Source organism: Hemiscyllium ocellatum, chromosome 10 (assembly GCF_020745735.1).
Source record: "Hemiscyllium ocellatum isolate sHemOce1 chromosome 10, sHemOce1.pat.X.cur, whole genome shotgun sequence".
NCBI lineage: Eukaryota > Metazoa > Chordata > Chondrichthyes > Orectolobiformes > Hemiscylliidae > Hemiscyllium > Hemiscyllium ocellatum.
In genome coordinates this window covers 68,765,619-68,791,091 of record NC_083410.1, presented here as the reverse complement: position 1 = coordinate 68,791,091, position 25,473 = coordinate 68,765,619, and the positions used below count along the sequence as shown (strand labels likewise).

At 42.0% G+C, this 25,473-nt stretch overlaps 1 protein-coding gene across 4 annotated transcripts in view; it reads left to right on the top strand.

Moving 5' to 3' along the window:
* tfb1m (transcription factor B1, mitochondrial) overlaps positions 1-25,473 on the top strand; it is a 68,211-nt gene that overhangs the window by 25,646 nt on the left and 17,092 nt on the right. For 3 of the 4 annotated variants that reach the window (XM_060830972.1, XM_060830974.1, XM_060830973.1), the window contains exons 5-6: positions 5,037-5,188; positions 10,467-10,586. In XM_060830972.1, coding sequence (XP_060686955.1) covers positions 5,037-5,188; positions 10,467-10,586 — 272 coding nt within the window. Of the gene's footprint in view, positions 1-5,036; positions 5,189-10,466; positions 10,587-16,204; positions 16,282-25,473 lie in introns of all 4 variants that reach the window. The other variant, XM_060830975.1, reaches the window with a different exon arrangement.

Genomic DNA, 25,473 nt, shown 5'->3' with positions numbered 1-25,473 from the left:
AACAACTCCAGGACACTCCTGTTTTTATCTGTCAGTTAGGGCTCACTGCTTGGACCAGATTAACAGCCCCAGTCAGGGAACTCATTCTAAATGGTCCACTCAGCTGACCTTGTTACAGTCACTACAAAAAATGTATTTAGACCTGGGTTATCCAACATTTGTTCGGAACCAATGCTCAAAATATAGGAAAGGTGAAATGACAGGTTCTGAAAGGGGGTGATCCTCCAATCACAGAGCAGTTCCCTTCTAATTTTGCTGCTGTTGGCTCATTGGTGACCTCTTAAACTGCAATATGGTAGAGAAATAGGCTGTGATTGGAGAAACAGTGAGCATGTGAAGGTGTGTGGCTTCATTCAGCCTGAACCCTCAATGCTCAAGTCATGACCGTGACATGTCTGAGCAGGGGAGGAGAGGCTTAAAATGGAAGGTTGAAGACTGAGACATTGGGAGAGAGTACCGCCTGGAGGATAGTGTGGGATATTGAAGGCAGAGGCTTTCTGCTGGAGAACAGGGATGATGAGGGGCTTGTGATAGAGAGACTACCAAGGGATTTATGGAGGAGGATCTGTTAGTGAATAGCAGCTTGCATGGAGATAGGGAGGAAGAAAAGGTCAGGGAAGATGGAGCTAAAAAAGATGTTGAGCACTGGGTCCATGCCTTAAGGATGCTTAAACACACCATACATATTTTGCCTTTATTGGTACTATCACCGTATTTGAGCAGTTAAAATGTGTGCTTCATGTCATTGCCGCTTGACGCCACGTTTTCTCTCCCTCCCATGCACTTGTAGATTCCCTGGAGGTCTGTGGAAGTCAAGATAGCCGAACAAATCAGGAAGGCCATGAGGAGCAGGAGTTGCAGCAAAAGAAAGACTTGTGATAGCTAGAGGGTTAGAGTGCTAAGGGTGAATGTCTTCCCATCTTCATAACAACCCTGAACTCCTGTTCTGTGGTATTGATTTCCAAACCTCCTATAACCAGGGTATAACGAAGTGAAGGTGAGTGTGGGATGAATGTTTTGGGCATATAGAAGGCAAGGAAGGAGTTCTGGAAAATTAGATAGGTTGTGCTTGATGCTTTCCTGCCTCTGCGCAAGTGATTTCTGGGCAGAGAGGCCCATATCCTAATCCATCTCCACTTAAGACCCTTAATCTGTGATTAATGACCATTATGGGCCTATTCTCTCTGAAGCTGCAATTATTTTAGCTCTAGGCCATGGTTGCCTGTAAGTTGGGGAATAGGTTGACTTTGATCTTGAGTAATCTATGCATGATTGAAGGCATGAATGTGGAACAGGATGATGGCAATTAACAGTCACCTCACTGCTCTTGCTTGCAGCACCCAACCATGTGAAACCACATTCTCCCCACAGCACCCACCTTTGTGTATGGTAATTGGTGCAGCCTGAGAGACCAGAGGATGCGGTACTGGAAGCAGCCACAGCCGTCTCCATGGTACTGCTGAGTGCTGGAGCTGCTGGCCTCACATTGGCTCTAGATCAGGAAAAATGTATAACCATGTCCAATTAATTGCCTAATGGGCACAATATCTGATACTTATTTCTTCTAAGAGTCAGCACTGGCAGGCAATGCATGAAATGCATTGTGAAGATTTCATCGTATGAGTGTGAGAGTGTGTTCCTCCTACCTCCCCAAAAGCCCACCCATATATTGGATCAGGAGAGAAGGGAAACCCAAGTTGAAAATTAACTGCTTCTGATTGGCTACACTTTTGTGTGAATTGCACCAAGTTCATGGTGTGCCCCACGCGAGGTAAAGATACCCTAACTCCTTAGCTTGCTCCAGTCCTTCCTTCGTGATCTGGGCTTGGAGCTGAATCTATCTGTCAAAGTCTGCTGCTTACAGGTAAAAGGGCAAAAAAGGTCTTTATTATTTAACTCTGCTGCTTGGCACTTTATAAAGGTCACTTTTGTGAATTACTCTTTTTTTTAAAATTATCAGCTATTGCTTTATTGTTCTATGTTTTAAATTGCTCTGCAGCTCTTTTATGTTTTTACATGGTTTTTTTTCTTTTGACATTGATATTTAATATTGTGCCAAACTAGATTCAAGCTGCTGGGGAACCAAGTACTCACAAGCTGTCTGAGTATTTTATGGAAGGCTAGCAGAAAGGATTTTTTTTTCACTCTAATGCAAGTGAGTAGTTTTAGCTCAGCATGTCTGGCAGTATCTGTACAGAGAGAAACAAAGGTCATTCGGTCAGAACTAGTGATGATTGTGGACCTGAAGTGTTGATTCTGTTTCTCTTTCTATAGATGCTGTCTGGCCTACTGAATATTTCCAGCAGTTTCTGATCATATTTCTAGGATTTAAGTACTTTGTCCTTTTATATGTTCCAAAATCACCAAAAATATTCAACTTGTCTGGTTTTATTAAATACTATTTTGAGGGTGTTAATCTGGCTGTCAACCTCAACACCCACACTCGTGTTATAATTGGGGAGAGGAGGATCAGCTTTGTACTTGCATTATTTTCCTTCAGTTCAGTTTCCAAAGGGTACACTCAAATATTCCAGAGAAATGCTTGTGGCCCTATTCTGATCAATTTTTCCTCACCTAGAGAAAGTTCAGAGATCAGGAAACATAACTTCTAGGAAGAGGATACTCTTTGAGTTAGCTAGTGAATGTTCAATTATTTTGGTGAACTTACTAATGTTGGAGTACGTAACACATCATTTTTGTGGATAAAGACTCACGGCATGAGGAAGTGCAGTCAACAGAGTTACATAGTTTTTCTTTACTGAATAACATTTTTTAGATAATTGCTGAGTTGCGAGATGCTTTTGTTTTGAGGCATGACTGACTTCAAGTTTAAAAATTCATTGTTGCAGCCAGTGGGTCCATCACCAAGTAACTCACATTGTGAAAGTGTGTGTTAAAAAGCCCTTCTTTTTTTATTTATTCATTCACTCATGGGACTTGGGCATCGCTGGCTGGCCAGCAATTATTGCCATCCCTAGTTGCCCTTGAGAAGCTGGCAGTGAGCTGCCTTCTTGAACAGCTGCAGTCCACATGCTGTAAGTTGACCCACAATGCCATAAGAGAGGGCATTCCAGGATTTTGACCCAGTAACAGTAAAGGAATGATTTTTTTTTAACTTTGGAGAGAACTTGGAAGTGGTGGTGTTCCAATGTATCTGCTGCCCTTGTCCTTTGAGATGGAAGTGGTCATGGGTATGGAAGGAGCTTTGGTAAATTTCTGCAGTGCATCTTATAGATTACGTAGTGTGGAATCAGGCCCTTTGGCCCAACAAGTCCACACCGACCCACTGAAGGGAGGACTGTGGGAGGAAACTGGAGCACCCAGAGGAAACCCGCGCAGACATGGGGAGAATGTGCAAACTCCACACACATCCGCCAATATCATTTATTGTATCCGTTGCTCCCGATGCGGTCTCCTCTGCCTGTGACTTGTTGCTTATGCTGCGCGCTTTAGGGAACATCTCCGGGACACCCACAATCAACCACACCGCCCTGTGGCCCAACATTTCAATTTCAACTCCCCCTCCCACTCAACTGGGGACATGGAGGTCCTGGGCCTCCCTCACTGCCGCTCCCTCTCCAACCGGCGCCTGGAGGAAGAACGCCTCATCTTCTGCCTTGGAACACTTCAACCCCAGGGCATCAGTGTGGACTTCACCAGTTTCCTCATTTTCCCTGCGCGCCCCCCACCCCTGTTCCAAACTTCCAGCTCAGCACTGTCCCCATGACTTATCCTATTGCCTGTCTTCCTTTCCGACTATCCTCTCCGCTCCACTCTCTGACCTAACACTTTCATCCCCACCCCCATTCACCCATTGTATTCTTTGCTACCCTTCCCCATTCACCTGTTGTACTCTATGCTACTTTCTCCCCACTCCCATCCTCCTCTCATTTATCTCTCCACTCTGCCTCTATTCCTGATGAAGGGCTTTTGCCTGAAATGACGATTTTCCTGCTCCTCGGATGCTGCCTGAACTGCTGTGCTTCTCCAGCACCACTCTAATCCAGACATATGTATGCAATGCCAATCACGCAGGCTGCTTTGTTCTAAATGGTGTCAAACCTCTTGGAGCTGCACCATCCAGGTAAGTGCGGAGTATTCCATTACACTCCTGACCTGTGTCTTGAAGATGGTGGACAGGACTTGGGGAATCGAGCTGTCTTCCTAGCCTCTGACCTGCTGTTGTAGTCACTCTGTTTATGTGGTGAGTTCAGTTGAGTTTCAGGTAAATGGAACCCCCCCAGGCTGTTGATTGTGGAGGATTGAGTGATGGTAACACCACTGAATGTCAGTGGGCAATTATTAGATGATATCTCATTCATGGATGTGGCAGGAAGAGCCTGTGGCTGATTTGTTGGTTGTGGGATTGCTTCGCTTTGCCTGTGACTTGTTGCTTATGCTGTTTGACATGCAAATAATCCTGTTTGGTTGACATCTCATTTTCAGGTATGCCTGCTACTACTCCTGGCATGCCCTCCTGCACTCTCCACTGAAACAAGTTTGATCCCATGGCTTGATAATAATTATCGAGTGAGAGATAAGCTAGGCTATGAAGTTACAGATTGCACTGCGGTTCAATTCTGCTGCTGTCGATGGCCCTCAGCATCTCATGAATGCCCAGTCTTAAGCTGCTGGATCTGTTTGAAGTCTCTCCCATTTAAACGGTGGAGTGTATTGTCAATGTGAAGACAGTCATCTCTTCAAGTACTGAATGATGGTCATTTTACCAATATTGTTGTGGACAGCTGCATCTGCAGCAGGCAGATTGGTACAATTTGAGGTTAAGTGTGGTTTGTCCCCATTTGTTGGTTTCTCCCTCTGCCTACCACTGACCCAGCAGCTGACTTTGTCTTGTGTCTGCTGGTTATACCTTTTTAAGGAATCGTTCTGTCTTCCAGTGATAGGAGAGCAATTTTTTTTTCATGGATTGTTCATTGATTTTTCACTTCTGAAAGATGGTGCGTCAAATTGAGCATTTGGGTCCTAGCCATATTCAGTCACTTACAGCATATTTATCTTTTTAAATTTTTGAACAGACCCTCCAAATGTGCACATCATTGGCAATCTTCCTTTCAGTGTTTCAACACCTCTCATTATCAAATGGTTGGAGAATATTGCAAATCGTAATGGACCATTTGTCTTTGGGAGAACACAGATGACACTAACATTTCAAAAGGAGGTTGCAGAGGTAGGTTTTGGATTTATTTCTGTGCTTAGTTCCTGAAATAAGGCATTTGCTGCTTGCACATTGAGATATCGAACTGTAAACAACAAATGCAGGAGATCACAACAGGTTAGGCAGCATGCATGGTGAGAGAGCAAGCTTACATTTCGAGTCTAGATAGTTCTTTGTGATCTGCTGTGATCTCCTGCATTTGTTGTTTACAAGCATTAAACTCCCTTGAACTAAGAAATGGGATTAAGCATGTTTATTACAGGATGTGGGACAGTAATATTTAAGCTACATGAGACCAATGTACAGAGTGCTACAACTGTTCCACATACAGGACACCCTAGCACTGAATTCAAGAAAACCAGACCGGGGCATCCAGTCAGAGCTCCAGATCCGTCTCACCATTTGAGATTTGGACTTTGGGCTGGGGACGTTAGTGATAACATATTTTGCGCAACTAACTAATTGGAGAATACTAGAATAATGTAAACCAAGTAGAGAGAAATTTTGGGAGAAGATCAGATGTAATAAGATTCACATAAATCTTGACAATGCAACTAATCACATGAACCTAACATCAAATGCAGGAGATCACACCTTGTCTCAGTCGATTCCCTCGAACTCAGCACCGCCCTCCTAACCTGCAATCTTCTTCCTGACCTCTCTGCCCCCACCCCACTCCGGCCTATCACCCTCACCTTGACCTCCTTCCACCTATCACATCTCCATCGCCCCTCCCCCAAGTCCCTCCTCCCTGTTGGACACACTTTCCTCATTCCTGATGAAGGACTTATGCCCGAAACGTCGAATTTCCTGTTCCTTGGATGCTGCCTGACCTGCTGTGCTTTTCCAGCAACACATTTTCAGCTCTGATCTCCAGCATCTGCAGACCTCACTTTCTCCTCTAAGAATAGCAGTAGCCTAGTTAGCCTCTATGTGAAGCTGAAATGCATGAATATTAAATAGAGGTGTTCAAAATTAGAAAACATTTGGTTGACCAGAGAGAAACTTTCCAGGCAGGAGAATCAATAACCAGAGGATACAAGTAAAAGAGCACTGGCAAAACAACAACGGGTATGATGAAATTATTTTACCACATGAGTTATGATTAGAATTGTACTGCCTGAAAGGATAGTAGAAGCTGATAAAGTCGTAACTTCAATGAAAATTAGACATAACTTGAAGATGGAAAAGTTGTAGGGTTATAGAAAGTTTGAAAGTGGAACTGATTTGGATAACTCCTTCATAGGCATAGTGGCATCCTTGTAAGTTATAAGTTTCAATGACCGTGCAGAATTTGTGTGAGGCTTTTTCCTTGAAGCTAAAACACTTCGGTCAAAAAAGGTCAATTAACTCATGCCGTTTTGAACTATGTCAGCGACCATACATTGAGCGTTTATAAATGGACAGCATGGATGTTACTGGTCTTGTTTGAATGCTAGAAAGCTGACAAAAGGTCCATGCTACCACTTTTTAGCCAGTAAGCCAATCAGACAGTGTTGAGACAATGGTGCGTCTTCCCCTTGACTGAAGACCCTGGAGGGCAGGTCTTTCCACCTGATAGCTGCTGGCCAATCACAGGCCAGCAGTTCTTGTGCCACAGCGAAGGTTGTGGCTGCTGCAGGAAAAGCATCTACCAGGCTGCAGGTTAGTAATGTAGATTGAGCTTGGTTGTCAGGATCATTGGGAGAGGGATGGATTTCAGCAGCAAGTGCAGGAGTGGCATTCAGCAGGATCCTTTCTTTCCAATATCCATTTCCCCACTCATGCCCTGAGTGCCCTTCCACTTGCCCGTCCCCCTACCCATCCTCAGATACCCCAGTGGTGAGAAGCTGACTGCCATACTGAAAAGCTCTTTGCCCTAGGTTAATACCAGTGTTGGGATGAGGCCCGTAAATGATCATTGATTGGCTACTTAAGGGCCTCAGTTGGCACGACAGACAGAGGGTAATTGCAGTGTGCAAGTTTGACAATGGGGCTTCCTTTGGTAAATAGTGGCAGAGGCATTCAAGCAGCAGCACCTGGGTATGCCATTGTACCCCCTAATGAAATGCTCTTTCTGCCTTCAAGCTCAGTCTCAGCATGAGCAGAAGGTTTCATCCAATGTCAAATGGAATTTGTTTCTAAAAACTAAGTAATTATGCAAAAAATGTAATTATAGCTGCTTACCACGAGGAATTTTAGAATGATTAATTTAGTAATCAGTGTGATTTGAAATGTGGTGGAAAATTGTTCCAAAAGGAAGTGATGTTTGTGGACATTAAAATGGAAGTAGATAATCCATTAGATGTGATCAACTAATAGAAAGTCTTTGCCATTTCTGTATGTCGCTCTTATAACATTGAATAACCTATTGCATTGCATTATGGATGTATAGGCCATAAAATTGATTCAGATGGTCTGCTAGAAATAAAACTGATATGTTAAATTAGCCCTCATTCTTCAGTGTACTGCCAGTGTCTGATGCTTGACAGAAAAGTTGTCAGTGGTCAGGATGCAATGATTTGTATTGGACAACTTAATGAGTTCATAACCAATGAAAAATGCAAGCCCATGGTTACAGAGTTTTGCCGTGCATTAAGTAAATTATTGGAATGTCTGTAATCCCTTAAGGAGCATAAGTTCTATATTTTTTTAGATAGGATTCCTTACAGTGTAGAAACAGGCCCTTCGGCCCAACAAGTCCACACCGACCCTCTGAAGAGTAACCCACCCAGACCCATTTCCCTCTGACTAATGCACCTAACACTATGGACAATTTAGCATGGTCAATTCACCTAACCTGCACATCTTTGGATTGTGGGAGGAAACTGAAGCACCTGGAGGAAACCCACGCAGACACTAGGAGAAAGTCTGCCTGAGGCTGGAATCGAACCTGGGACCCTGGTGCTGTGAGGCAGCAGTGCTAACCACTGAGCCACTGTGCTACCCCACGGGTTATGCAGGTTAAGTGAATTCACTTTTTTGGGGAATTGCTGCTCCGTTTTATTTGCATTTCATCCCCAAGTTCCTAATCTTTGGTCATCCAGAGTAGATTGGAGCAGGGTGGAGGGCATATCGAAGGACCTCCTCGTGGGTCAGGTCCTGAGCCTGGTCAAGGTGATCATCGATCTTGTCTCAGGCAGCAGGCAATAGAGGGGGTTATTATACCTATATATCTGCCTTTCTTCCATTGTTACGTCCATGTGTTGACCACTAGTATTTGGGTTTTACATGCTATGTAGCTGCTGCAGGGCTAAAATGCAGCAATGGCCTGGGCTTCATATTTAAATTTAGTTTTGTAAATTTCCTTTGAAGATTCTGTTTTTGCTACAGAACCCTTTTAAGTGGCTGTCAAGTATTTGCTTAATGGGCTGTCAGATGTCAATTAGCTAATTTTGTTTTTTTTGTGCTCAAAAGCATTACTGCTGTTATGATTAGATTACTTACATTTAGATTAGATTACTTAGTGTGGAAACAGGCCCTTCGGCCCAACAAGTCCACACCGACCCGTCAAAGCGCAACCCATCCCCCTACATTTACCCCTTCATCTAACGCTATGGGCAATTTAGCATGGCCAATTCACCTAATCTGCACATTTTTGGACTGTGGGAGGAAACCAGAGCACCCAGAGGAAACCCATGCAGACACTGGGAGAATGTGCAAATTCCATACGGTCAGTCGCCCGAGTGGGAATTGAACCCGGGTCTCTGGCGCTGTGAGGCAGCAGTGCTAACCACTGTGCCACTGTGTGACAACTGAATGGTCTTCAAATCAAATTAATTTTACTTGATTTGTTAGTACTAGTTTGTTGTTTTAAAGCAACACTATCAGAATCTGTTTAAGACCCCATCTTTCTTTTTGGTACAATAAGCCGAAATTGCTATGTAACTAAAATACCAGGAGAGTTTGCAACGTGAAAATGAAGTGCTGCATATATTTGAGTTCTGCAATGCCATGATGCTTTTTTTAAACCACTGAAGGGGAGAATTCTCCCTTTGAGTGGTCCCAGGAGTAAAGGAAAATGTGTCAGTTGACAGTCCTCCGGTTCAAATGCAGAATGTTAGAGAGCGGTCGGTGCCAGGGTAATACTGAGAAACATTCTGCAAATTGAAAACATCCACACTTCTCCTCACTCCCAACTCTTGTCTGTCTCTATCTCCGTCTGTCTATCAGTCTCTCAAAAATCAAGCAATCCTAAAACAAACTATCAAAACAAAGAACAGCCATCACTCTGTGGACAACAGTGTGTCATCAGTGTTTAAAAATTAAAAGCAGTATGAGAAAATGTAACTTGCACTTAATCTTGATTACCCTCTGAATTTGTTTACCCGCTGTTATTTTTCCACTATAGTAACTGAAAAGAACATTTGACACAGTCATGAATATGTGTATAGTTAGGGGTTTTGAAGGATATGGTTTAAGTTGCATATTCTTCTATTTGTCTGTGGTTAAAGTTAAGTGTTAGAATGAATAGTCATTTTCCATTAATGATGAAAGCTGGTATGAATTGATTTTGTTCTGAATAGCAAAAGTGAGGCAAATCAGTTGTTTTGATGGTCTAACTGGGATTTCCTACATTTTGGAATACCCTCTGGATCCCTACACTTTGTCCAGCTCAGTCTGACAGTGTTAGCTAAATGATTAGGTACTAATGTTGTTAAAATTAGTTTTGCCATTTTCTTTTCAGTTATGCTAAACAGTTTTACATAGGTTTTTTTTCAGTTAAAGGGATACCATATCCTAATAGATTGGCTAAGTTTCCACTGCTGAAGGTCAAACTATAAAGTAAGCTACACTGAGAGATGTGGGTTTTCCAACACTAATTTGTAAGCAGCAATGTTGAAACTCTTGCTGTTTGCAATGATTGGCTGTGAGGCTGAAACATATTATACTGTTGTGGAGCTTTAGTGGCAGACAGCATCAATCAGGATTTCCACACATATCTATAAATACTGACATCTTGAAGTTGAGGTCAGTTTTAGAGGGCAAATGCTGACAGAAGGACAGCAATCACAAGCCTTTGCAAAGCTGAGCTCGTTTGTTTTCTTGGATGAAAATTTGGTTTAAAAATTAAACTTTTATCATTCAGTGACTTGTTTTTTGCTTATGAAATAATGAAATATCTGCAATCAATGTTCTATTACAAATAAAATTAAAGATGCCTTCACTCATTGTAACTGAAGACAATGTAACTCAGTGACTGTTTTGTTTGATTGTGAACTCACTTTATGCTCATGTAACCAAACCGTATAACATTTGGTTTTTAAATACATGTACAATAGATCTTAAAATTACATACTTTCTTTTCCAGCGTCTCACAGCAAGTACTGGCAGTAGGCAAAGAAGCAGACTGTCTATAATGGCTCAATACTTGTGTAATGTAAAGAACTGCTTTACTATTCCAGGCAGAGCCTTTGTTCCAAAACCTAAGGTAAGGTGCATCTAACTAATGTTTGGAGTCCTGAGTGTGGGATTGATTTTATTTGATTTATTATTGGCACATCTACCTAAGTACAGTGAAAAGCTTTGCAGTATAGACAGATCATAACATACAAGGACATACAGATCATAGGGTGATTAAACAGAGTGAGGCATACCAAGTTACAGCTACACAGAAAGTGTACAAAAGCACGATCAACATTAGATTTAACTTTGAGAGGTCCATTCAGCAGTCTAGTGACAGCTGGGAAGAAGCTATTCTTGAACCTGGTGCTACATGTTTAAGCTTTTGTATCATCTGCCTGATGGAAGAGTTTGGAAGGGGTTATAACCAGGTTGGGAGGGGTCTTTGATAATGTTGGCTGTCTTTCCACAGTAAAGTGTAGATGGACTCAATGGGTGAGAGGTTGGCTTGTGTGATAGCTGTATTCGTGACTATCTGTAGTTTCTTACGGTCCAGGACTGTGTAGTTGTTGTACCCAGCCGTTATTCTATCTGGATGCATGCTTTCTGTGGTACATCTCTAAATGTTGATGAGAATCCTTATGGAAATGTCAAATTTCCTTAATTCATGAGCAATTTGAGGTATTGTTGTTGTGCCTTCTTGAGTTGCATCTACATGTGTGGTCCAGGAGAGATTGTTGGTTATCGTCATTCCGAGGAAACTTGATGCTGTCTATCCTCTCCATCTCAGCTCCATTGATGTAGAAGGCACATGTCCTCCTTCTTGCTTCCTGATCAGCTGTTTAGTTTTGCTGACATTGAGGAAGAGATTGTTATCTTTGATTAACATCACCAAGTATTGTATCTCCTTCCTGTATTCGGTCTCATCTATCCAGTCTACATCAGCGAACTTCTAGATGGAGTTCGGACGAAATTTGGCCACACAGTCATGAGTGTACAGGGAGTACAGTAGGGGGCTGAATACACATCTTTGCAGGACACCGTTGTTGAGGATTGTCATACAGGGGTAATGTGTTTTCTTCACTGATTGCAGTCTGTGGGTCAGGAATTTGAGGATCCAGTTAGAGGGCGGAGCAGAGACCTGGGTCTCCGAGTTTGGAGATTAGTTTGGTTGGATTATAGTGTTGAAGTTGGAGCTGCAGTCGATAAGTAGAAGCCTGACGTAGGTATCCTTGTTATCCAGATGTTTCAGGTATGACCAAAGAGCTAAAGAAATAGCATCTGCTGTGGACCTCTTGTGCTGATAGGAAAATTGCAAAGGATTGAGGCAGGCTGGGAGACGAGAGATGATGTGAGCTATGACTAAACTTTTGATTATAATTATGGCGGTCAGAGCCACCAGATGCTAGTCATTGAGGCGTTTTGTGTGTATTTAATTTATTTTTTTGTAATGTGGAAACAGGCCCTTTGGCCAACAAGTCTACACCGAATCTCCAAAAGGTAACCCACCCAGATCCATTCCCCTACTCTTGCTCTCATTTCCCCTGATTGTTGCATCTAACCTACACATCCCTGAACAGTATGGGCAATTTAGCGTGGCCAATTCACTCAACCTGCACGTCTTTGGTCTGAGGGAGGAAACCTATGAAGAAACAGTGAGAATGTGCAAACTCCACACAGACCGTCACCTGAGGCTGGAATCGAACCTGGGTTCCTGGCACTGAGAGGCAGCAGCGCTAACCATTGAGCCACCATGACGCCCTAGTACTGAGCTGCTGGTGAAGTCCATGAAGCTGGTGGGGACTTCAGATTGTAGCAGGGAGAGGTTAAAGATGTCAGCCTGTAGTCCTGCCTGCTGGTGCACAAAGGATTGGAGTGGATCTCCATCTGGACCAGTCACTTTCCTTGCACTTACTGTCAAGAAAGCCAGTCTAATGGATGCAGTGGTGTCTGAAGGATTGGGTGTGTCAGGTGCTCGTGGGGCAGGTGACACCATTCCACTGGCACTCTGCTTGAACCGAATGTAAAAAGCATTGAGCACATCAGGGAGGGATGTGTTTTTGTCTGTTATTCTGTCCTGCTTCATTTTTTAATTCCGCTATGTCATGTAGGCCTTGGCACAGCGGTGGGTATCCGTGTGGTAATTTGGGTTTCTAACTTAGCCTGCTATTGCTTCTTAGTGTATCTAATGGCCTTGCGGAGGTGGTTAGAAGTGCACTCCTTGCTTTATATTTCAAGTTTATTTAATCTATCAGGTGCAGATCTTATAGTATCTCACAACACAAAGATGCCATTTACCCCTTCCTACTTGTACAAGGTCTTTGAAAGAGATGTCTGTTTATTCCTACAGCACTGCAGCTTTTTTCTCCTTAAACCTGCAAATTAATATTTTTCAACTTCATGTCCTATTGTCTTTTCAGAGCTCAGTGGAATCTGTTTCTCTTACTCTTCCTGTAACGCATTTTGGATCATAGAACACTGTAAAATAATTTCTCTTTATTTCTACTCTAGTTCTTTTACAGAATTTTAAATTTATGACCTCTGAATGCTGACTGACTTTCTGTATCAAAACCCCTGACAGTTTTGAGTACTACTTACAGATCTAAAAGGGAAGATCTAAATCTGTCGTCTAAGCAAAACAGCCATAGCTCTAGCAATCTTTCTGCACATACCAGAAGGGCATAATCCTTGTGAAGTATGGTGCCAAGAATTTTACATGATACCTGTACTGCAGGTGAGAACTGATCAGTGGCTTGCAAAGGTGTAACGTTACATCCTTGCTTCTTTCGTTCAGCATTTGTATTCGATGCCAAGTATCCCATATACTTACTTAACTGCCTTTTTAACTTTCTGTGCCCTCTTTCAGGTTGTATGGCCACAAAATGATTCTCCTTTTAACTATGTTGTCTATTGCTGTTGTTGAGGAAGGTTTTACTTCTCTGATATACATGGCTGATAGTGTGTATGGTTTATGATGCGGTTTCAGTGTTATTGTCTGGACAAGGCTTGTTGAACCTCTTGATCTGTCACTCTCAACCATTTTTGTATGTTCATGTGTAAATCTTTTATTTCTGAAGTGATGAAAATATTTTAGCATTTTTAAGAGTTTGGTAGACAGCTGTTTTATTGCTTGAATGTTCTTATCCCCAAAAACTGATTTTAAAGGAATATTTTGTTGGCAACTTGACTGAACAAAGCTCAGTTTAAACCAATTACACTGTTTACTAATATTTTAAAATGTAGTATAAGTACATACACTGAAATGAATATTGAGGATGGCATTATTAATTGAAATTCCTTTGTAACATTCCAGCTGTGTAGAATTGTAGATGTAATCAAAATGTGTTTGAACCGTATGAAATATAGTATGTCATAATTGTAAAAAGCACTTAAGTAAGCTACTGCACAGATAGTTTCTGTAAAACTTGAGTACACTGGGAGGGTGGTGGTTGGTGTTGGAGGTGGTCAATTTATGTAGTGGGGACGGAAAAAAAGAGCTGGAGTTTTGAAATAAAGTTATTCAGATACTGTTTTTTTTATAATTCTTCTTTGATCTTTGCACCCTGAAATGATACAAACAGCCTTGATTGAAAATTACAACTACGTGCCATAAATTGTAACAGAGGTCTGAAGGCAAAAATATGAAAGTATAGACGGATCCTGAAAAATTCTGTAACTAGTTAAAAGCAGGGATGGAAAAGAAAGGACAGTTGTGTTGAGAATAAATAATGAAGTGGACAGTTAGAGAGCTCACTTTTTAATTGAACAGTGAAGCACTGCAGCAAAATGTGTTTGCATTAGTAGGGAATGCAGGCTGTGAAGCTTAATTTGTGCCTTGTTGTTTTGTTGGTTTTTCAGTTGTACTGTATTTATCTTCATATCTCCTCTAATTGTGTTTTGCTGAGAATTACAAGGTGTTAAATGTACTATTATACTGGTTAATCTTGAAAATGTTCCTGCTTATAGGTTGACTGTCACCTAATTAGGAAAAATACATAGGCATTCCTTTTCAGTGTTAGCCTGGAGGTTATTTTGAAATTAAGAATATTTTTGTCAGATTTCCAAGCAGCAATCTTAGAAAATGACACCATAAAACATAACTACAACTATAGTTCTTCACACATAATGTTGCTGAGAATAGTCTGCTTCATCTTCCAAAGACTGGTGTTTGGGGTAGTGCTGTCTGTTTGAGAATTCAATTTTCTCCAGGTTGTCCATGTAATTGCCATGACCATCATCTTGGAGCGATTCTAATAAATCTAATTGTTACCCTCTCTAAAATCTTAATACCCTTCTTAAAAGGTGATGCCCAGTATTAGACACAATAATTCAAACAAAAGTTGCCAGAGTGGACAAATTGCTCACCATCACACATCTACAAACAACAAAGTCACCTTTGTTCCAGAAGACCAGAAGGCTGCTCTTTCATCAGTGAGACACAACTAATGGTAAGTTTAACTTGAGGGTCATCACAATTCAGGCAAGGGTCAAGGTTGAGAAGGTGGATCTTTAGGGAAACCTCAGGTGGTGTGGAAATTGAATCCATGCTGTTGGTGTTTCTTTGCATCACAAACCAGCCATCCAGCCAACTTAGCTAACCAACCCTCTACAAACAGTACATAGGTGGTGAGAGATGAAATTGGCTCATTACTTAGCACCCACTAACCCAGACAGAGATGAAGAGAAAACTTATTGCTCTCTTCCTATTTAATTAACAAAGTAAACATGCCACAAAGTTTAATCAATACAAAAAATCTTTCAATGCTGTATTACAAACAGCCAATCACAGGCAGTATGTCAGAATTGATGAAAAGTATTCAGTTTATTAACTAAACAGTACGTAGTACTGTATAAATTTCTGTTTTCAAAAGCAGTTGCTGTTGCTGAGGATGCGAAGTTGTTTAGTGTAGAGAATGCGAAGTAGACATTTGATAAGAGTGAATAAAGGAACTGTAATCAGTAGCTGAAGGTTTGATAACCAGAAGTTTTAAGATGATCCATACGAAAAAATTGAGGTAACATGAAGAACAACTTGTTAGGATTTGAAATGCATTTCCTGACAGGCCAATGGAAAACTATTTGTAAATTTCAAAAGCAAAATAGATAACTATTTGAAGGACAAAATAAAATGTAGGGTTATGGGGGATTTAAAAAACAGGTTTTGAGGTCTAACTAGATTATTCTTTGAAAGAACTAGTTCAGACAAAGTGGACTGAATACCTTCTAAGGTATTATGGTTCTATGATTTAAATTTAATAAAATAGTTTGTTTTATTTAATCCATTATTTTATGATACATTTTTAATTATAGGTTTTCTGGTGCACAAAAATTCTCATGTCATGTAGCATTTATATTTGAAAAGTGTTTTTAAAATTTTAATTTAGTGTTGCATTGGGAAATGTTGTGAACACAATATAAAGTGCAACTTCTTTAAAAATTTTGAAAATGGAATATACTGCTGATAAATATGAAATTCAAAACTATTCAGTGTGAAGACAGCTTGTTAAGTAAAAATATGGCCATATGGCTGTAAGGAGTTGAAATTGAAGAGGATTCCTAGACATAAAGATGGACATTATTCTTCCAAAACTACTGAGTTTCTTAACAGATGACTGAGAAAGGTTGAACCAACTATTCCTGGTCTAAAATATTAATTGATATTGTTAACAGTTCTCTCTTTTCAAACACTGTCCCCCTCTCCTTCAGATTGCCAGGTACAGCTATCTCCTCAAAAAAAAACTATCAACGGTCCTCGTAACTTGCCAACCTTCTTTTCATCTCAGGTATTTGAATATATTGTTTCATCTGAAATTTGTGCCCTTGGTGAGATTTGCACTTCTCCACACAACTGCAGCTTTGTATTGATCCTAGACAAAACCACCAAAATGATGTTACAGTCTGAATAGGGACCAGTAACATTTTTAAAGCAAAGTATAAGGTCCCAAGGACTTACAAAGAGAATAAAACAAGTAGATTCCACAATTTTGAGCAAGCAAAAAATACCTATCAAAGTTTGAACAGTAAAATATGATCACCTCATTTGCCTGCCAGCTCAAGGTGAACCCAGGTCTTCCAGACACTTCTTTACCAAAACCTTCTTTGTTGACTTCAGCATATCTTGTGACTGTTCCTTCCCTTTCTCCTTCCTGGCAGTTATATCCTACTGCTCCCTGTATCTTGGCCTTTAATCCCTTTGACACAATGCTATCACGTACCTTCCAATGCATTCTCTGAGTGGTCTATATCTTCATTGTCTGCAGCAGTTCCCTCCAAGAGCTGCAGTGTCTTTCCAGATTGTATCAGATTTCAGATATCATTTGACAACAAAACTCCAATTGTTCATTAATCTGACTTTTTAAATTCTGTATTCAACCAATTATTCTGATTTTTCATCAAGAATTCCTTCTCCTCTACCTTGCTGCATAGGCATTTGGTAAAGTACTGTGCATTGAAGTCCTAAGGTGTTCGGGGTAGTATATTGGCATGGATAGGGGATTGACTGACGAAAGATGAGTCAAGGTAAAGGGGATGGATCACAATTATTTACAATATATGTTAACTGGGATCACAGTAGTGAATGTACTAACTCCAAGTTTGCAGCTGACACAAAAATTAGTAGAAAGGCACGTAGTGAGAATGACGCATGGCGTTTGAGATATAGAGGCAGGTTAAATGAATGGGAAAAATAACTGCAGTTGGAATATTATTTAAATGAGGAAAGACCACTGACCACTCCAGCACAAAGGCATTTGAGTATGCTAAACCATAGCAAAAGGTGAGCATCCAAATTCAGCAGGTAATGGGGAAGGCAGATAGAACGTTGGCTTTTTTTTCAAAAAGAATGGAGTATTAAAAACTGGGAAGTGTTGTACCTGGAATACTTAGAAAAGCTTTGGTCACTTTTATCTCAGCAAAGATTTACTGATTATTGGAAGCACTAGTTTGATCTTGGTTATGGAAGGATTTTCCTATGAAGATCAAAGGATTTGGGGAGTTATCGGGAATAGGATACTGAGTTGATGATCAGCCCTGATAATGTTGAATGGTTAAATAGACTCAACGGGCCAAAGGACCCATTCCTGCTCCTGTTTTCTATACTTCTATAAGTAACTCTAATGAGAATAAAGCAGGAAAGTGGAGATAGGAATGGTGAATCAGCCATGATCTGACTGAACATGGGAGGGGGAGCAGCCCGAAGTGGTGGTCCACATTGGCACCAACGACATAGGAAGAGGGATGAGGATGTTAGGCAGGCTTTCAGGGAGCGAGGTTGGAAGCTCAGAGTTAGAACAAACAGAGTTGTTGTCTTTGGTTTGTTACGCGTGCCATGTGATCGAGAGTCGAGGAATAGGGAGAGAGAGTGGTTAAATGCATGGCTACAGGGATGGTGCAGGAGGGAGGGATTCCGGTTTCTGGACAGCTGGGGTTCTTTCTGGGAAGGTGGGACCTCATATAAACAGGATGGACTACACCTGAACCTGAGGGGCACCAGTATGCTTGGGGGGAGGTTTGCTAGTGCTCTTTGGGGAGGTTTAAACTAACTCTGCAGGGGCATGGGAACCTAGACTGTAGCTTTAGGGTGCAGGACCTGGAGTGTAGGGAGGTTAGGAGCATGGCATCAGTCTCGAAGAAAGATGCCTGTAAACAAGAAGGTGGCTTGAAGTGTGTATACTTCAATGTGAGAAGTATACGAAATAAGGTAGGTGAACTTGCAGTGTAGGTTGGTACCTGGGATTTCGATGTTGTGGCTATTATGGAGACATGGGTAGAACAGGGACAAGATTGGCTGTTGCAGGTTCCAGGGTTTAAATGTTTTAGTAGGGTCAGAGGTTGGGCTTAAAAGAGGGGGAGGTGTGGCATTGCTTGTCAAAGATAGTATTACAGCGGTGGAAAGGACGATGGATGAAGACTTGCTATCTGAGGTAGTTTGGGCTGAGCTTAGAAATAGGAAAGGTGAGGTCACCCTGTTAGGAGTTTTCTACAGGCCTCCTAATAGTCCTAGAAACGTAGAAGAAAGGATTGCGAGGATGATTCCGGAGAAAAGTGAAAGTAATAGGGTGGTTGTTATGGGGGACTTTAACTTCCCAGATATTGACTGGGAAAGCTATAGCTCGAGTACGTTAGATGGGTCGATGTTTGTCCAATGTGTGCAGGAGGGTTTCCTGACACAATATGTAGACAGGCCAACAAGAGGTGAGGCCAGGTGTTAGAATTGGAGATAGGTGAGCACTTTGGGGACAGTGACCACAATACGGTGACTTTTACTCTAGTGATGGAGAGGGATAAATGTGCACTACAGGGCAAGAGTTATAGCTGGGGGCAGGGAAATTATGATGCGGTAAGGCATGACTTCGGATGCGTGGCTTGGAAAAATAGGCTTCAAAGGAATGGTGCAGTCGATACGTGGAGCTTGTTCAAGGAGCAACTATTGAGTGTCCTTGATAAGTATGTGTCTGTCAGGCAGGGAAGAAAGGGTCGTGTGAGGAAGCCGTGGTTTAATAAGGAATTGGAATCCCTTGTTAAAGGGAAGAGGGCGGTCTATGTAAAGATGAGGCGTGAAGGTTCAATTGAGGCGATTGAGAGTTATAAGGTAGCCAGGAAGGATCTAAAGAGAGAGCTAAGAGCAGCAAGGAGGGGACATGAAAAGTCCTTGGTTGGTAAGATTAGGGAAAACCCAAAAGCTTTCTATGGATCTGTCAGGAATAAAAGAATGACTAGGGTAGGAATAGGTCCCGTCAAGGATAGTGGTGGGAAGTTTTTTTTTAGATTAGACTTACAGTGTGGAAACAGGCCCTTCGGCCCAACAAGTCCACACCGACCCGCCGAAGCGCAACCCACCCATACCCCTACATTTATCCCTTACCTAACACTACGGGCAATTTAGCTTGGCCAATTCACCTGACCCGCACATCTTTGGACTGTGGGAGGAAACCGGAGCACCCGGAGGAAACCCACGCAGACACGGGGAGAACGTGCAAACTCCACACAGTCAGTCGCCTGAGTCGGGAATTGAACCCGGGTCTACAGGCGCTGTGAGGCAGCAGTGCTAACCACTGTGCCACCCATAAAGTTGCATGTGGAGGCTGAAGAAATTGGGGAGACACTGAATGAATACTTTTCGTCAGTATTCACTCAGGAACAGGACATTGTTGCCGATGTGAATATTGAGTCACAATTAGAATGGATGGCTTTGAGGTATGTAGGGAAGAGGTGTTGTAAATTCTGGAAAGGGTGAAAATAGATAAGTCCCCTGGGCCTGATGGCATTTATCCTAGGATTCTCTGGGAAGCAAGGGAGGAGATTGCAGAGCCGTTGGCCTTGATTTTTATGTCCTCGTTGTCTACAGGAATAGTGCCAGAAGACTGGAGGATAGCAAATGTGGTTCCCTTGTTCAAGAAGGGGACTAAGGATAACCCTAGTAACTATAGGTCGGTGAGTCTCACTTCTGTTGTGGGCAAAGTCTTAGAGAGAATTGTAAGGGATAGGATTTATGAACATCTGGATAGGAATAATGTGATCAAGGATAGTCAGCATGGTTTTGTGAAGGGCAGGTCGTGCCTCACAAACCTTATTGAATTCTTTGAGAAGGTGACTAAGGAGGTGGACGAGGGTGAAGTGGTAGATGTAGTGTATATGGATTTTAGTAAGGCGTTTGATAAGGTTCCCCATGGTAGGCTACTGCAAAAAATACGGAGGTATGGCATTGAGGGTGAGTTGGAGGTTTGGGTTAGGAATTGGCTGACTGGAAGAAGACCGAGGGTAGTAGTTGATGGTAAAGGTTCATCTTGGAGTGCAGTTACCAGCGGTGTTCCGCAAGGATCTGTTTTGGGACCATTGCTGTTTGTCATTTTTATAAATGACCTGGAGGAGGGGCTAGAAGGTTGGGTGAGCAGGTTTGCGGATGATACGAAAGTCGGTGGAGTTGTTGACAGTGAGGAAGGATGTGGCAGGCTACAGCGGGATATAGGTAAGCTGCAGAGCTGGGCAGAAAGGTGGCAAATGGAGTTCAATGTAGCTAAGTGTGAAGTGATTCACTTTGGTAAGAGTAACAAGAAGATGGGGTACTGGGCTAATGGTCGGATACTTGGTAGTGTGGATGAGCAGAGGGATCTGGGTGTCCATGTACACAGATCTCAGAAAGTTGCCACCCAGGTAAATAGTGCTGTGAAGAAGGCATATGGCGTACTGGCTTTTATTGGTAGAGGAATTGAGTTCCGTAGTCCTGAGGTCATGATGCAGTTGTATAAGACTCTGGTGTGGCCACATCTGGAGTATTGTGTGCAGTTTTGGTCGCCATACTATAGGAAGGATGTGGAGGCACTGGAATGGGTGCAGAGGAGGTTTACCAGGATGTTGCCTGGTATGGTAGGAAGATTGTATGAGGAAAGGCTGAGGCACTTGGGGCTGTTTTTCATTGGAGAAAAGAAGGTTTAGGGGTGACTTGATAGAGGTGTACAAGATGATTAGGGGTTTAGATAGAGTTGACCATGAGAACCTTTTTCCACGTATGGAGTCAGCTATTACAAGTGGGCATAGCTTTAAATTAAGGGGTGGCAGGTATAGGACAGATGTTAGGAGTAGATTCTTTACTCAGCGAGTTGAGAGTTCATGGAATGCCCTGCCAGTAGCAGTGGTGGACTGTCCCTCTTTATGGTCATTTAAGCGGGCATTGGATAAGCATATAGAGGTTATTGGGCTAGTGTAGGTTAGGTGGGCTTGGATCAGCGCAACATCGAGGGCTGAAGGGCCTGTACTGCGCTGTATTTTTCTATGTTCTATGAACAGGGGAGTTGAATCGATGAGCCGAATGGCCTGTGTCTGCCCCTATGTTTTCTGTTCTCCAACATTCATTCAGGTGTTCATGTTCAGTGATCAATGCTGAACTGTTGTCACCAGTTCACTTTTTTAATTGGTAAACTCATCATTGTTATCGGTAAAGAGACTGCTCTCATGTCAGTGGGTTTCAAGTAAGCAAGAGTTTTTATTTCAAGCATTTAAACAAAGTGGCATATGTTCCGGTCTGAGAATTTGCTCCATTCTACTAGCTCTGCAACTTGTTATAACATGTATGTATAGCTTGTTCAGGCAGTCCTGTGCTCAACTACACAGTTTTGCATTTTTCAAACGCACTACATCCAAACATTACCATCGGCATCTAATGTTACCTTCCCCGCTGTCCCCTTATATTCACACCTTTGGACCCACGTTTAGGCCAATATGACACAGGCAGAACATTCACCAAGACCTTCCTTGCCCAATTACCTCGAGGATCTTACTGGTGTTCGACCAACTTCAGATCTCATACAGACTTGGTGTCCCCAAAGTCCTGATGACCTGGGCTAAACCTAAAACTTTTCTCATTCAAATTTCAAAATCTCCTCTGATATCCTATCCTTCCTTCTCTTGGAGTGTGTTAACTGTGGAGGATTATGTAGAATATTTACATGATAGTATATGTCCTATTTTCCATTATCACTATTTGTATATGTCATGAACCTTTGGTTGGTGATTGTTGTAATCTCATTTCCATTGGTCAAATGGTGTTCTTGCCACTTTGGCTTAATCACTACCATAGTCTTCCAAACCTTTGCCATGCCTTTGGCTATGTCCACATGAAGTCTTCATTTTGTGATTGCCTGATAGCTGTTCTCAACAGTTGTGTTGTTCGTGGCTAAGACCCTTTCCACTACCTCCTGGACTACGTTTCCAGGGTCTAGTTGCTGTTTGATTCCACATAACCAGTGAAGGCCCTGACCAGGAGGTAAAAGTCTTGCATGATAAAAGAGTCAGTCAATGTGTACAGAAGGTGTGGTCACTGCCACATTCCAATCTTGCTTATACATATATCATCCTATTCCTCAGAATATAGCCCTGGGCAGGGCAAGTTTGAACTGCCTCAAACTTTCCAAGAGGATTGGCTGAGTCCGAATCACTACTGATGGGGTTTCAGGGTATGAGAGGAGTAGATGGTATGGTGCTGTGCTTTGGTGCAAATTTCTCTTGCCATCTGGGAGATGTGTTTTACACCTAGGGAATGGATTGTAACACAACTCCCCAAGATCTTTCACCTGAACCAGATCAGAGACCCAAACCTTTAAGGTTTCCATTTGCATATTTTTATGTTTCAACTATCAGGAACTTGCTCATGTTCCTCACATTCACCACTCTTACTCAAACAGCCTGTGGCCTGGCAACTATTTGCCACCTTTCCTGAAGTTGATCAAGAAGATGTAATGTTTTTACAGCTTGATGTATGTGCCGAGATGCAGTTCCAAATCTTATATCACCAATATATGATTGAACATTAAACTCTGAGTCAACGTGCCACATTGCTTGGACTAGGATCAGTGATTTTAATAGTGACCTAGGACAATAGTTTGAATAATTTTTATACCTTCTCCTTGCACATATATTGTAAGAGTATATTCTGTACCCTGGACTGTGAATCACCCTGTGCTCCATGTGATGTTTCCAAATTCTAATTATCCCAATATTAGATGATGCATTGGTGAGCACTTAGTGGGTCTCTGCTACAAGATAAATTATTACATCATACATCAAAACTGATTGATTAACAACTATATTTTGCTGTTGACAATATTGTGCCTATAATCATGGCTCCAAAAGAAATTGAAGTAAATTAGTCCACCCCACGGTAACATTTAGTATACTAATAACTAACCCACCTTCTGTCGAAAAATCTTCCATCTTCTCAGAACTGCATTGTTGCTATACATTCTAGTGGCTGGCACACATCTGAGAGTTTCCATTATGGTTTTCTTAGCTATGGATGGGATTGTGAACGTGTGGAGACTTCCAAGTTGTGGCTGTCCACTATTGGATGATGGTTCCGGTGATGATTCTCTGTCATTAGCCTGCATAGTTCAAAGTAAAATAGTTAAGAGGGTGACATTGAGAGGTATTAGATTTGACCTGTGTCCAACGTTTTCTCTTTCTGTTGCTTGCCATGTCTAGAGACATGCAAGTGCCACTGGTCTTCAATCACCTCATATATTTTACCATCAGGGTACTTGTGGCACAGTTGTAGTATCCCTACCTCTGAGCCAGGAAGCCTGGGTTCAAGTTCCTCGTTCTCTTGATGTGTAACAACATCACTGAACAGGTTGATTAGAAAATATCTATCTTTTAGCATCAGGGTTCTTGTGGCTCAATGATTAATGTCCTTACTTCTGAGCTAGGAGGCCTGGGTTCAAGTCAAGAGGTATGTAATACCACCTTTGAACAGGTTGATTGGAAAATACGTATTGTTTGCCATCGGGACGCTTGTGTTTCAGTGGTGGTTTCCTACCTTTTGACCAGGAAGCCTGGGTTTAAGACCCACCTACTCCAAAAATGTGTACATTGGAGCCTCGATTATCTGAACATCAATTATCCAAAAAACAGATCTTCTGAACAGGATCTGAGGGTCCCGTGAAACCGTTAGAGCAAAGTGGTGTTACTGACATGGTGTGACAATTGTGTATTTTATTTGCAGTACAAGGATAAATGAGGGTTACTTGCACTGAAGAAGATGTGCAAACGTTGCACTGGTGCAACAATCTTAGTCAATTGTCACATTGTTGAAAATCAGTGGTGTTTTCATTCCCCCACGTCTTTGTTCTGAATTCTTACCTGGCATAATTGATCGAGTTTATTGTATGTACTTACCATGCCTGTGAAGGTAAAGCAGACTGCAGTAACAATTGAACAGAAAAGAGATTTTACAGCGTCTGGATAGTGGTGAAAAGGCATCAAAGATTGCACAGGAGTACAACAATGGAATAAAGACCATGTCCGACATCAGGAAAGCAAGACCGGCGATTGAGAAATTCATCAGCCAAAGTGACACCTCAAATGCTTTGAAAAGAAAATACATGAAGCCAGTAAAGGATAAGCAATTCAACCAAGTTGTGTTTTTGTGGTTTTCACAGTAGCATGAACAGGGGATTCCAGTATCTGGCCCGATGCTACTCGAAAAAGCTGCCAGTTTCCATGAACTCTTCCACACCGGTGAGTCTGAACACTGCGTATCATTGGGCTAGTTACAGCGCTTCAAATATCGTCACTTGGAGAGCAGAAGTCTGTGGATGAAAGGACGGTGGAAGGCTACAGACAGAAACTGCAATCCATCATTCATGAAGGAAAGTATGAACCTGTGCAGTTGTACATTGCTGATGAAAGTGGAATATTTTGGTTTGCAATGCCAGACAAAACAATTGCATCCTTGGCAGAAAAGCAGGTGTCAGGACATAAAGTGCAGAAGGATCGCATCATGATTTTCCCTTGTGTCAATGCCATTGGCACTCATGAATTACCGCTTGTCTGCATAGGGTGATATGCTAATCCATGTTGCTTCAAGGACTCGTGCTTTGTACGTCACAGGAAACAAAATAAGGCATGAATGACATATCCACTTTCATGAAGATTTTGTACCTGCTGTCAGATCACATTTTGCATGCACTGGAAACGAGCAACATTCCTTTTTGCTTGTTGACAACACCGAGGCACATACAGTGAAAGGCAGCCAGTTAGAATCAGCAGACAGAGCTATCAAGTGTTTGTTTTTACCACCCAATTCAAGATTGCAACCACTGGATCAGAGAGTCATTGCAAATATGAAAAAATATTAACATTAACATGTTGCTTGAAGACAATGCAGAGAAAAGAGTGCAGGAAATTAAGAAGGCATTCACCATCCAGGATTCTTTGTTCGTGATTGCTAAATCTTAGGACTGCATCAAGCCATCGACAGTCGCAGCATGTTGGCACAATGATGTGCACGTTGGTAGCCATGCCAGTGAAGTGGACACCTGTCCAGATCAAAGGCTGACCAGTGATATCACCAAAAACTGCAGTCAGTTAGGATTAGGAGACTTTCAATGCTTGGGTGAATGGTGGCAACATTGGAACAGAGACACTCAGCGATGATCAGATAGTCAACGTTTCACAGAAGAACAGTGGGAAAGTACAGGCGC